The following is a 12,581-nucleotide window of genomic DNA, read 5'->3' as shown; positions in this document are numbered from 1 at the left end:
TTCCGCTTCACGAGGAACACCAAACATCAGCTGTCTCGCTGTGTTGATAAGCTCTTATCAAGCTCAGCAGCATGCTGTCATTTCAGATCTCTCCAATTGCTGTCCTGCCATCCATAAAATGTTTCCCCCGATGGAAACTCTCTGCTCTCCCTGCAGTGAGTTATTGTAACATTTAGCACAACTTGTAAAGAGAGGTTTTTGTTTTATTTTTGTATACACAGAGATGTCTGGTTGACACAAAATCTTTCACCATCTCTGACGACCCGAGTCAAACATTATAGCACATGTTCAGATGTGAGTATGGGGCAGTCCCTCAGCTAAAGGGCAATGAAAATGCTAAGAGTGTTAAAGCATGTGCAAAGATGTTTTGCTGGATTAGAGACAAAATTTCTGGGGTTAAGGATTCCTACAAGGTGATATGCCTCTCCCGAAAATTAAACTGAATTTAAATTAAATACAGTTAAATTAATTCTGAGGAGGGAAGACCTTGACTTATTTCACCATCTGTGTGAGTAGAGAAAAACCTAAGCACAGAAAATTATAGGAAGAAGGGAAAGCAATGCATCAATACACATATTTTGAAATGGATTACAAGCAAGATACGTCTCCTAGAGAAAGGGTTAATAGCCACCAAAACCCCATCCACCTTAGTAAGCACAGGACTTAGCATGTACGTGGTGTTGTGCTGTGTCCAAAGCACTGTGCAGACATTATCTAATGAATTTTCATGACACCCCTGTGAGACACCTGGGCTGGTATTGTTGTCCCCATGTTACTGATCAAGAAGCACATCTGCACATGTCTCTACTGAGCTCTAGATCAGATTAAACGACAGTATTATGTACCTCCACAACTCATTTCTCTGTCCCAGACTAGTGCTATATGGGAAGTGCCCGCTGCTTGTAATTTAAGGTTGCTTGTTCAGTGGCAGCCCTTCCCTGGAGTGTGATGAGCCATAAACAACTTCTACAGTCAGAAAGATCTTATTTCCTCATTGTGCACAAAGTATTGTCGCTGACAGGACTGAGGAAGGAGAATTCCACCTCTGTGTTGGCCAACTCGATACCCCTGTATGCCCTCCCTATCAGCACTACAACTGCAATGCTCATTACTTCTGCAGAACAGATGATCCTCTGCCAGAGCTGACCTCCACAGAGTAATCCTGCCTTCAGTAGGATCACCCCCCGTCCCATACCAAGGGTTTCACACGTTTTCCAGTCACTGCAACTCACAGCCTGATGTAGAAATTTAAACTGCCACTGATTTCACTTTACACCCATCAATAAGACTGTGGATGAGACAGTGGAAGAATAAGTGGACAGTAAGTATATCCTAGTGCCCAGGTGGTCTTCTCTTGCAGAGAAATGAGGTGAGGAGAACAGCCATGTGCAATCGTCTTGTATATGCCCAGCATGAATAACCCAGGAGCGTGAACCACAGACCTTACTCTGCTTTGGCAGCGGCCCCCCAAGCAGAGAAGCACCTTACTATTGACCTCACAGCACTGCTAGTTGAGTAAGTCACCAACTAACATTACCAAGAATATCTGAACATGGATGTGGAGTAAGAGTGTAAATGATGAATGAAGTCTTGGCGAATCCCCCGTACACGTCCCAGTTACACCTACCCACGAAGGCTAACCGTCACTTTGCTCCCCTCCGTTTTTCAGACGGTGAGGCTGCAATATGAGTTCCTCCCATGTCAGGGCTCCAGTGACACAGAAGTTGACTCATTGAGGAAAAAAGAGAGTACCACTGCCAAGCCATTCTCAGAAGTACGTATTGCGAGCCTTGACTGCCCATTGCAAAACTTCTGCAAAATCTGAAAACCTTTTTGCACTAAAGTTGGAAAAACAAAATAATAGCAGACCTATTTCATTTAATATCTTCTGTGAAACAATGTGCTACACATCGATATAGCACTAAATTCAGCTTTGAATGGCTTCAGAGGGAAGGATGAGCCTAAGAAAACCTTTGCAATTTGCACAAAGGGAAATCTGGAGCAACGTCACCGCAGTCAGTGGCATTGCTTTTCACTTCCATCAATGTAAAGAAGAAAAAGAATCTGGTTACTTGAGTTCATATCAGGACACCAGATGAGCAAGCCTGGGCTTAGAAGTCCTACAGAACTGAAACGCCGCAGACAAAGGCATTAAGAAACACTTATTGTGATGTTCTTCTTTCTGTTTACAAGTCCCCTTGTGGTCTTCTTAAATGGCCAGGGAACATTTTTAGCCACCCCCTCCAGGCTCCAGATTATGCCTCGGTTAGCAGATCATCTGGGCAGCTCGCTCTGTCTGTAACTCTATATGAATGACTTCAGTGACAAACAATACAACCATTCACTTTTTGTAAAAAAACAACCGCTGCCACCAAATGTTTCCAATTTAAATATTTCTGGTTCTCTAGCTACTGGTTCCAATTTGGTATCAGCTACTGTCAGCCGTAAATCCCAATGAATTTTGAAGTCATGATCCTGAATTGAGTTCTGCAAATGCAGAATTAAGGAGGAGAAATGAATACCTCCAAGTAGGAAGTTTAGACAAAGAACCCATCACATCCATATTACAGAATTGAGGGTTACAGAAGCTCTTGCATGGGTACCGCCATTGAAGAGTGGTTAACCATCACATGCTCCAGAAACTATGCATTCCTTGGGAAAGAAACAATATAGAGCATCTAAGAATGAAATCCGGGCATGGGACAGCTTATCCCATTTTCTTACAATCAAAATTGGGTGACTTCATCAAAACTGCCTATTTCAAATCATCCCTGGTCTATCCTAACTCCCTAAATGCACCTGGGAATCACTTGCCAGAGCATGAGCTGGTCCGGATGAAAGCTACGCAAGGGACCCAAGGACCGCTGCAATGATTTACTGATATATATGTAACGAACAAGTGCCAGTGCCTGGGGTATTCTCTGACAGTGTTTATTTTACTAGGTCGGCTTCAGGATTCACCTGCTCCTGTTCTTGCCCTGGTAGCGTATGATTTCCTAAAGCAACATTTTCACACCAAGCTGGGTGCAAGGAGCAGTGGGGTTTCTTGCACACTTTCCACTGTCTGCAGTGTGTTAAATATATAGGTCAAGGGAGACCGTTTCGATGGTGTAAAGAGCTCTGAACTGAGTTAGCTTCAGTTCTGAGCCACTTCTTACTTTCTTCGAATCCATTCTGCCCATCCCTAATCTAAATGAGCTCAGTCATTAGCCTCTAAATCTTTATTTCTCTGTGCCAATATCGGCCCCAGTTCAGCTAGGCACTTAAATATGTACTTAACTTCAAAAGCACAGTTAAGTCCCACTGATAGAATTGACTACAGGGGGATGTAAGCAAATAGCTAAGGGCTTTGCTAAATTGAGGTCTTACTGACACAATCCTAGAAACATTTGTATTTTAACATGTTTATAGAGAATTATAACAATTAAGTGGAACTCTTCCTTCCTCACATGAAAACAATCCAGGACTTCCTCTTTCGAAAAGCTTACAGCAGCCAAACTTTCTTTTCCTAACCCTGGGGTCAAGCACTTTTCCAAGAACTCATCTTAACATAATGCCCTAATTATTTGTTTCCTTCGTGATAGCTCTGACACATATATATGCACAGGTGAGCATACAAGCTCATGGTATACACTTGCTATGAGAAGAGTCACAACGTTACCTATTGTACATAGGAAAAAAATTCCTTTTCCACAGTTCAGGCCAGCCTGGGCTGCAGATCTGAAGCATACTTTGGTTCTGTTCTGCGCCACCATACGTACAACTCACACAGCGGTAACCTTCGGAGGGTGTTTCTAACAGATTTATCCTTACAGTGGGTTCATCTTCCCCTCTGTAGAGATTCCCCTAAAGGCACGAGCGGGTTCTCTCTCTCTAATCCAAACGTATATGCACCATATTGAAAAGCAAAGGCTGCTAGACACGTTCCTTGTTGTAGAAATAAAAAATGTATCAACTGCAAAGGTGGGAATTAATTTATCTTCTTCAGTCTTCAGCTAAAACACATCGGCCTCCTCGTACTAATGCAGAACCTCAAAGAACATCTACCCAAATCCTTGGGGCTCGATGGGGACTGGTGAACCTGTGCTGACTGAGCCACTGGAAGAAGGATCGAGCCCTTTCCTTTTAGGTGTTTGCCTTCAAATCTGCTCCATAAGAGTGTCCAAAAGAGTAGCATCACCTACAGTCCCTTCAGCGATCTCACCACAGTACCGTTGGGTCTGACTCTGATAGCAATCACAGCAAAACCTGAATTCAAACTGACAGGGTCAGAAATGCGGATAAACCCAGAGATTGACAGAAAACACTTGATCCAACCCCAAAGTAAGCTGTAGGGGAAGGAGAGGCACGACCCAGCACATCCCCATCGCTGTCCTCCCCACTGGCAGGGCAACATTCTCCCTGGGGACTGGCTCTGCCTTCAGCCTGCCTGCACCCCGTTGTGTGACATATTCCTGCCCGAGGGGGTCCATATTGAACTGATAAAGCTCTCAGAGTCCCTTCGCCCTGCCAGCCTGGAAGCGGGACTGTGTGCCTGGGCGTTAGCAGCCCTGCAGGTCTCCCTGCCAGAGTCTGTCCAGGCAAACAAAGAAAACGCATCGCCTTCCACTTTAATAAAAGCCAAATGATGCCGTTTGCCAATTACCAAAATGGGGCGAAGGTTAAAAACCCATTGAATTATAACACATGTCACGGACCAAAGCTTCTGTGATTAACAGTTCTGTGAGAAATTCATTAATTTCACCAGAAGCAAGCTGACAGAGATTGCGCTTAATGACAGAACACAGGGCAGGGGAAAGGCGGCCGAAGCGGGAAAGAGAAAGCTGCATTAAATCACAAAGAAAAAAAAAGAGATGAGGAAACCCTTCTTTTTCCCCTCCTTATAAAAAGGAGAAAAAAAATAACCGGAGTTATAAAGGGCGGTTGCATTTGTTCCGCAGCTGAAGATTTATCTTCATCGTTTCTTGTTGGGGAAGCTGACAGCAGGAGAGAACAAGACAAAGAGAAGAGCTGGAGTGGGCTATGTCTCCCTGGGGCTTGTTGGGGCAGCAAAGGGTGAAGCTCGGAGGACAGCCCTCCATGGAGGCCAGGGCAAGGACAGGCGATGGCATGTTGGCCAGGAGTGGGTCTTGGTCTACAGTGCTGGTGCCCATCAGCTGTCAAACGCCCAGAAGTGCACACTTACGGAGGAAGGTAAACCCAAAACCTCCCCTGCGGAAGCAATTTGTAGCTGTAACAGCGAGTTCGTGCCAAGATTTAACGAAACAAAGGAAAGGAGAACCTTTTTGCTGCACTAACTAGAAAGCACCGAGGAGCTGCACAACGTGGGGCATGCACGCTGGAGAGCCACGGGCAGCCAGAGCCCGCTCCAAGGGCGCGGAGGCTTATCTTCATTATGAACATAGAGTTGATGGAGGATTAGAAAGCTGGAAACTCCTGAAATCCACAATTCTGATGGCTGAGTTGGGGTGTCTACCTGGGTTTTCACGCCTGCAGTTTCCAGGAGAGGAGCAAATGGCACCACATGGGATGGAGAAGGGGACAGGTCTCATGAACGCGGCAGGGAAATGCCACTGAGGAAAAGCAGCACTTCCCAAGGACCGCCTTGCCAGGGACGGCAGACCCCCAGCTGATGTTTCCTACATGGTGAAAAGGACAAAAACCTGATTTCTGAGGAACTGCTGTCAAAAGCAACCCCAATGCACCAGGCTTTCTTGCTGCTCGAGTGACTGCAGCGTGGGAAATCATACCTCTGCTTCCGCACACCCAATTTCACCGTCCACACCACAAGGCTAAGTGGGAAATAATAAAAGTATAACAATTTGAGCCATAAAGCGCGAAAGAAGAACTAACGGGGTCCTTATATCTGGTCTAAGGATGCAATGTGAAAATAAAGCGTGTTGTTTTTACAGCACATCTCCAGCAGTGAGGTAAACTTCTGCTGAAAACAAAAAAGAGCCTGTGGTCAGCTGCAGCAGCAAAAACAACTGGAAAAATACAACTGGAAAGTACAGAGTATTTTTTTTTTCAAACCCTCTATAAATGTCTTCAGAAGGATGGAATGGATTTTCAAAAGAGCTAACGATGACTGAGAACAACTACCCTATAAAGTTCAATGGGGCTTTTGCATTTAAGCTCCTTTTTCTCTTCTAAAATATTAACTGTAATACATATTTTAAGAACAAAGAGTGAGCGCATGTTTTATTTTCAGTTATTAAGTTGTCACTACCCCATGGGAGTGATCCATTCACCCTCAAAATAAAAGCTGTGTTAACTTTTAAGGGCCAATATATTTCTTTTCCTTCACATATTTAAAATCTGCACACTTGCCTAGAAGTGTCTGTATCTGGCTGTAAATCCTCTCCAACCAAAATAATTCTTGAATAGAGAGAAATAATATCTCTTGTAGAGAGAGGCCAAAAAGCAGGCAAAAATATCCATGTTTACCTAAGGAAAATGAAAGCGGTAAAATTGATGCTTACACATAGGAAGGAAAGTTCCTTTAAAAATTAAATAAATATTTTAAAAATCGTATTAGGCAAATGCAACGAGTGGGGAAAGGGAAGAAGGGAAGGATGGGCAGTGTGGGACTGGTGCTCAAATGGGGTCTGACAGGGAGACTGTGAGCATGGGAGGCAGAAACTCCACATCCAGCCTCTGAACTGGTTAAGAATAAATTTTAAAAATCCCTCTTTCTATGTTGTTCCTGGATTGGGTAAAATAACAAAGGAAAAGAATGGCAGATGAGAGCAAAGGCATCACCTATTTCCTGGCTGCACAACATAATGCACAACTTTCTCTACGTCTTGGATACCTGAACTGCTCAGAGTTTCTTGCAAAGAAGAAGCAAGCACACATGGTCACCCAAAACAGTCCCATCACAAGGCAAATTGGAGATTTTCCACTACAGCACTGCCACCAATGGAAAAAATCCCACTGATTTCAATTGGCTTCAGATCAGGGCTTTATTTCAGAGAGTTTCTAGTTCCTTGACTGACATGGGAAACTATGATCAATCCAGCGTTGCAACCTGCAAGACCTAAAATGTTACTTTGAACGAGCGAGGCTCTGAGGGAAGTTTTTGAGAGCAAGGGGCTGAGATGGTTCAGTGCATCACAAACACAAAACAATGCAAAACAAAAAAAAATCAAGAAAAAGAAGAGGCAAACGGTGGGTGATTCTTCTTCAAGAGGTTTCTAAAGGTTACTCTGCTGGGCAGCAGAGGCTCCCTGAAGCTTTGCCTAAGGGGAATGCATTTTTTATTAAGGAAATAACTTCCTAAACACAGAGCACTTCTAATTTCGTAAGTGAACAAATGGTTCAATTCCTGCTGAAAACTCGAGAGGGAGGAACGTGCTCCTGCGTCTCAGCCCTCTCGAGCTCCCTGTTGCTTCTCACCATCTCCTTCCAGTGGGTCTTTCTTGCTCTTTCTCTGTCCTGCTCCTGCACTGGGATTTGGCCAAACTTCCACAGCTAGACTCCTCATCTGAAACGTGATCCTGCTGTCTTTGGGCCGCTGAATTTATACAACCTATTGCACAGAATGATCAGACTCCTTGAATCTAGGTCAGAACACACTGACTGGATTGATTTAGCTATAGATATACTCCTTTTTTTTTTTTTAATTTTATTTTCCCTTCCCTCTCCCCCTTCTCACACTCCCCCCCTTTTCCTGGAATAAAAGCAGGTCCTAAAAACAAGCCAGAACATTATCAAAAAACCTGACAGCTTGCTTAGGAGGTTGAGCAGAGGTTTGCTGGCATATGCAACTTGTTTTACTATTGCTGCCGCTACGGTATGACGACTGCTCACAACTTTGAATTCACAAAGGAAAAAAAAAAATGATTCTTTGAGGGGTTTTGCTAAATTCTCCCCTCTTCTTTTCACTGCCTTGCTGAAAGGATCCGTGAAGCTGCCGCACCAGAGGCCACGAAAGGTCACAATCTCTGTGGGATGCTGTAAAGCAGAGACTGAGAGGGGTTGGTGGTGATCTATTGATGTGTCTGTAATAACAACAAGAATAAAACGGTAGCCATAAACCTTTCATCCTGGGGGGTCCCACAGAGCTTTTCAGAACACAGGCCGGATCCGGAGAGGTACTGAGGGCCCTTACCCAGCCATAAAAGCACCACGAACGCTGGTGGCCAAGCACCCGCTGCACGGGGCCGAGCACCTCGCAGGATCCGGCCCCGCCGGGGCACAAGCATCACTTTGTCTCCACACGCCCGCTCCCGTGGGAGGCCCCTGTCGCACTTTAGCAGCACAAAGCAGTTTAGATTGAAGCCGGTGTGTGAGTGGCGAAAACGATGTCGTACTGGGGAATGTAGGGAGAGTTAACTGGCCCCAATTCCAAGCCTGGGATAAAAGAGGGAGGAGAAAGGAAGAGGAAATAATTCACTAACAGTATCCCATGCGGGTTAAATGTCCCATCCATCCTGATCAATGAGAACACTGCCGGTTTTTTACCAGCGACACAAAAGGGTCAGCAGGGTTCAGCTGCTGAGCCCCTCCTGAGCCCCGGCGCGGGCGGGCGGCGCGGGGGGCCGGGGGTGGCGAGGCCGAAGGAAGCAAGCTGACAGGCTCACCTCTGCTCCGCCGGGCTGTAGGTCTGTCCTCGCTGGCAGCTGCTGATGGTGATGGGGTCGAAGTTGTGGAAGGAACGCAGGGCCACCCCGGAGATGGCCACAAACTGGGAGCTGAAGCTAATGAGGACAGCCTGGGTGTGATAAAAAGGGTGACTGAGGTCATGGATGACGGGGATAATCAGGGGATTGTTCCTGCAGCTCAGGACGTGGACACCTGCCAGAGGAGAGACAAGATCAGAGGAAGGGTCAGACTTAACACAATCACTTCCCGAAGCCGTGGGCACTTCAGAAGCATTTCACCCTTAGGAACGGCCCTATAGAGCTGAAAAGTTACGGTAAGCTGCCTGGAGGGGCTTCCCAAATCGCTTCGGAGAGCTTAGCAGAGAAGTATATCCCTCCAGACAGCTGAAGAAAGGCTGCCATTCTCTCCGCAAGCGCGGCAGGCTCTCAGAGCAGTTTCTTTAGACCACAGCTACGTTTCTATTGTGCTCTGTTAAATCGGGAGCAACCATCACGGAGGAAGCGGAGTCGCACTATTGTAAAACCGCTCTGAGATGACAGTTGGAGCCTTTGTACCGCGCATCAAATGGTGCCGGCAGGCTGGGTGGCTTTGTGCACCGTGGGCAGCGCAGCAGTGGCTTGTGTGTAGCCGTGCAGGCATTAGCACTCAACGTAAAACTTTTTTGCATGAGCTCTACATTAAATGTGCCCAGTTTTGATTTTTTTAATGGTTTTCAGCCGTGAGGTATCTTGCTCTTTGCTAAAAAGGCAAAGACGGTCCTGGAGAGAGAAATGAGGCTGATGGACCCACAGAGGATTTTACAGGTGATCTCATTTGAGAAGAAAATAATTATGTCTCAGGAAAATAAAAGTGTCTCAAGATGTCGAGGTGCACAGAAGCACCAGAGAGGTGACAAGGAGACTTATTAATCCCTTTTCTTCAGCAGAGAAGGCACTCAGTGATAGTTGGGAAGAAAGTCACACCTTCAAGTAGAGGCAACCTGAATTCAAATGGGCCAAATCCATCTCAGGGGTAACTCAAAGGACAGACAGCTGTCGGCTGGCCTCAAAATTCATTAATTGAGATTCATGGCCTGACGGCTGACTGCAAAGCCCTGCCTCCGCGGCTCCGTGGCATCGCTCCGAGGATCAGCTTGGCTCCAGCTCTGTTCGCTTCACTGGAGCTCCCCCAGCAACGGCTTTGGCCCAAGCCCTTTGGCTACCCTGATACACTTACGAATTTGAAAATAAAACAAATTCTATTTGCATGTTTAACTGGCTCAGGGATTTCTATTATTTTTTTTTTTTCTAGTTCAGGTTTCTTGACTCAGAAGGGAAGGAATAAAAAGTTTTCATTTTTCTCCTTAGAAAGTGATTTCCTGTGAATTAAGACAGACTTCTGACCACTCTCTTTAAACATCTATCTCCCACCCTCTACTTTAAAAAAAAAATCTTCCTGTAATAAAAAAAAATAAAATAAAAAAGCAAACTTCTTTTTGTTTTGGTCTTTACCTGACCCTGAAATAACCTCCCTGTCTACTTGCCTCCCACAGGTCTTTTGATATCAGCTCCTTGTGGAACGGTGCACGTTTCTCACTTACAAACAGGTGCAGTTAATACTCGAAATCCCGGGTTCCCAAATTCCTTGGAAGTTTCTGCCTTCTCTGATGGAAAGCCAAGAAAGACCTTATGGTATGAGGCTGTTTATTCACTTCAATTTCATTCCTGGCACTCAGGTGGTGTCCACAACAAAACAGACCCTCAGAGCTGAGCTACAGTTGCTGGTCCTTTCTGACCCCAACAAGGTAAACGGGGGCTGAACAGGTCAAGTTCATTTAACTAACCTGCCTTCATTAGCAAAAAAACACTCAAGATAGTACAGGTGCTCATGGCAGGGGAGTTAGACCTGTCTCCATGCTTGCCCCTGTTTCTGTAGCTCTGTATCCGCCTATTCAATGTTCAACAGCTCTTGCAAAGGATCCAGCAGCTGAAGCCCAGTGTCTACAATGGCTCTGAACTAACAGCGCATCCCAACCTCCCCATTTCCTACCGAGACTCAGAAGCAGCTTCTCATTATTTTCTGGGAGTCCACACACTAAAAACTTGCTCTGACCAAGGTGGGAAACTGAACTTCTGGATAGCCTGCATTTTGCTCATGGAGTGTCTTTAGCACACTGAGGACTGATCAAGCTTTAAATTATTGCTACTTTCTTTTGGACGTACGTTTCGTTTGCCACTGACTTCTGCTTAAGGCTGGCTGACAGTCTGCAGTCAATCCTGCACTCACTGCGTGCCCAAGTTTGCATCTCAGCTGCAGTTTCTAGCTTGCCACAGCAATAACTCAAACACATCAAATAAAATATCCAGGAAAAGGACTTAATGCCGCACCCAGAACTCAGACAAAACAGGGACTGGGAGCTCTGGTTGAATGAGAACTGCTGGGTAGCCTACCCACACCTCTCCTCTGCCCCAGGCCAGCCTCTTCTGAAATGTTCAGAGGGGCTTTTCCATGATGAAGGCAGCATTTCAACTGTGAACATCTCCAGGCATCAGCCTGAGCCATGCCAAACTCATGTTGCAACTTCATCGAGGATTTCAAAACCTCACCCTCAGTTTCCTCTTTGCTCCTCTTTCTTGTTCTCCTTCTCTCACAATCTGTCTGTCTGTCTCTGTAAAATGTCACATTAAGTATTTGTTGGCACGCTTGTGTCTTGATCATTGATTTCTCAGAGGGAAAGAGCTATGTGCCACTGTTTTGCGAAAGGAGGAGGATAAGACTAACCCAGGGGCTCTGGCAAACTGGGAGCTATCCTGACTCAACCTGCACAACTTGATATGAATTTCAGTTTGTTCTTGGACAACAGACACCACACATACTTCCTTTCTTTTCCTCCACATCCCACCAAATCATATATTACCCTGGATAGCCATCCTCCACCTGTCGCTTGTGTGTGTCCCTTCTCCTTCTCATCACTAGTAGGAAGTTAATTTAAGTTTCAGCTTGTCAAAATTGCAAAGTTATGGTAAAACAGAAAGCTGGGGGAAGGGGGTTATGTTTCCTTAAAAACTGCTCTCGGGATGACATGGCCAACTTTCTTCCCAGTGGAAAAAAAGGACTGGGGACAGCTGGAAAGGGATTATGCAAGTCCTACCCTGACACAGAGTTGGGAGCTAGGGTGAGCTGCTTGGTCCTGAAGCTTAAATGCAGCCAGAATCAATCCACCAGACACAACTTTCCCAGGCTCAGGGACCTGTGCCCAGGGAAGAGACAAAAATGGTCTATCCTGGCACTTCAGCACAACTAGCAGGTCCACAGCCTCTGTCAGGCACATCTGCTTGAGGTCATGCAAGCAGCCCGCAAGGGCCCCGGTGTAAGACCTTCATCAACCCTGAAATACTTTGCGTGAAAAATTTTGGCTGTTAAAGAGCCTTTGAAACCTCCCTGCAAGCAGGACTACAGATCTGACCAGCTACACCTTGTGAAGCAGAAGCGTTTGCTGCACCAGCTGGTGCAGGTCCCTCACTCCCTGCTACCAGCAGTTCATCTGTATCACTGTCAATGTCTCTCCAGGGAGGCTGCTGTGCGTGAAGCATTGAAATAGTGCTTATTTTAATGACTAAAGGAACTAATCACTTCTGAACACATAGGGAACAGGTATGGAGAAATGTCTGTATAAAATGATGCATCATTTTCAACAAACTCTGGTGCAACTCAGGTCTTGGAGCACTAAGCAAGCACTTTTTTTTTGTCTGATCCTGGAAAAACTGTGCAGGGGGATCAGTCAGTTTGTGAACGGAGGTACCAACAGATTAGGGAAGAAATAAAGAGGGAGTTTAATAAAATACAGTCTTACCAAGATCATGGCTTTGCTCTTTGGTGTCAAATAGCTGCACACCGATGGTCTCCTGCTTCTGATCCAGGTAATAGGTCCCATCAGTGACCAGGTGAACTAGGACTGCTGCAGCTACCATAGGCTGGGAAAAATAAGCCTGGGA

General features: G+C 45.7%; 1 protein-coding gene across 1 annotated transcript in view; it reads right to left on the bottom strand.

Annotated features, from left to right (window-relative positions):
* Positions 1–12,581, bottom strand: part of PAPPA (pappalysin 1) — a 177,378-nt gene that overhangs the window by 40,711 nt on the left and 124,086 nt on the right. The window contains exons 12-13 of the mRNA XM_068413809.1: positions 12,440–12,575; positions 8,586–8,799 (exon numbers count right to left, since the gene is read on the bottom strand). Of these exons, the coding sequence (XP_068269910.1) occupies positions 8,586–8,799; positions 12,440–12,575 (350 nt within the window). The remainder of the gene's footprint in view (positions 1–8,585; positions 8,800–12,439; positions 12,576–12,581) is intronic.

Source organism: Nyctibius grandis, chromosome 16 (assembly GCF_013368605.1).
Source record: "Nyctibius grandis isolate bNycGra1 chromosome 16, bNycGra1.pri, whole genome shotgun sequence".
Lineage (NCBI taxonomy): Eukaryota > Metazoa > Chordata > Aves > Nyctibiiformes > Nyctibiidae > Nyctibius > Nyctibius grandis.
This window is presented reverse-complemented; position numbering and strand designations above follow the sequence as displayed.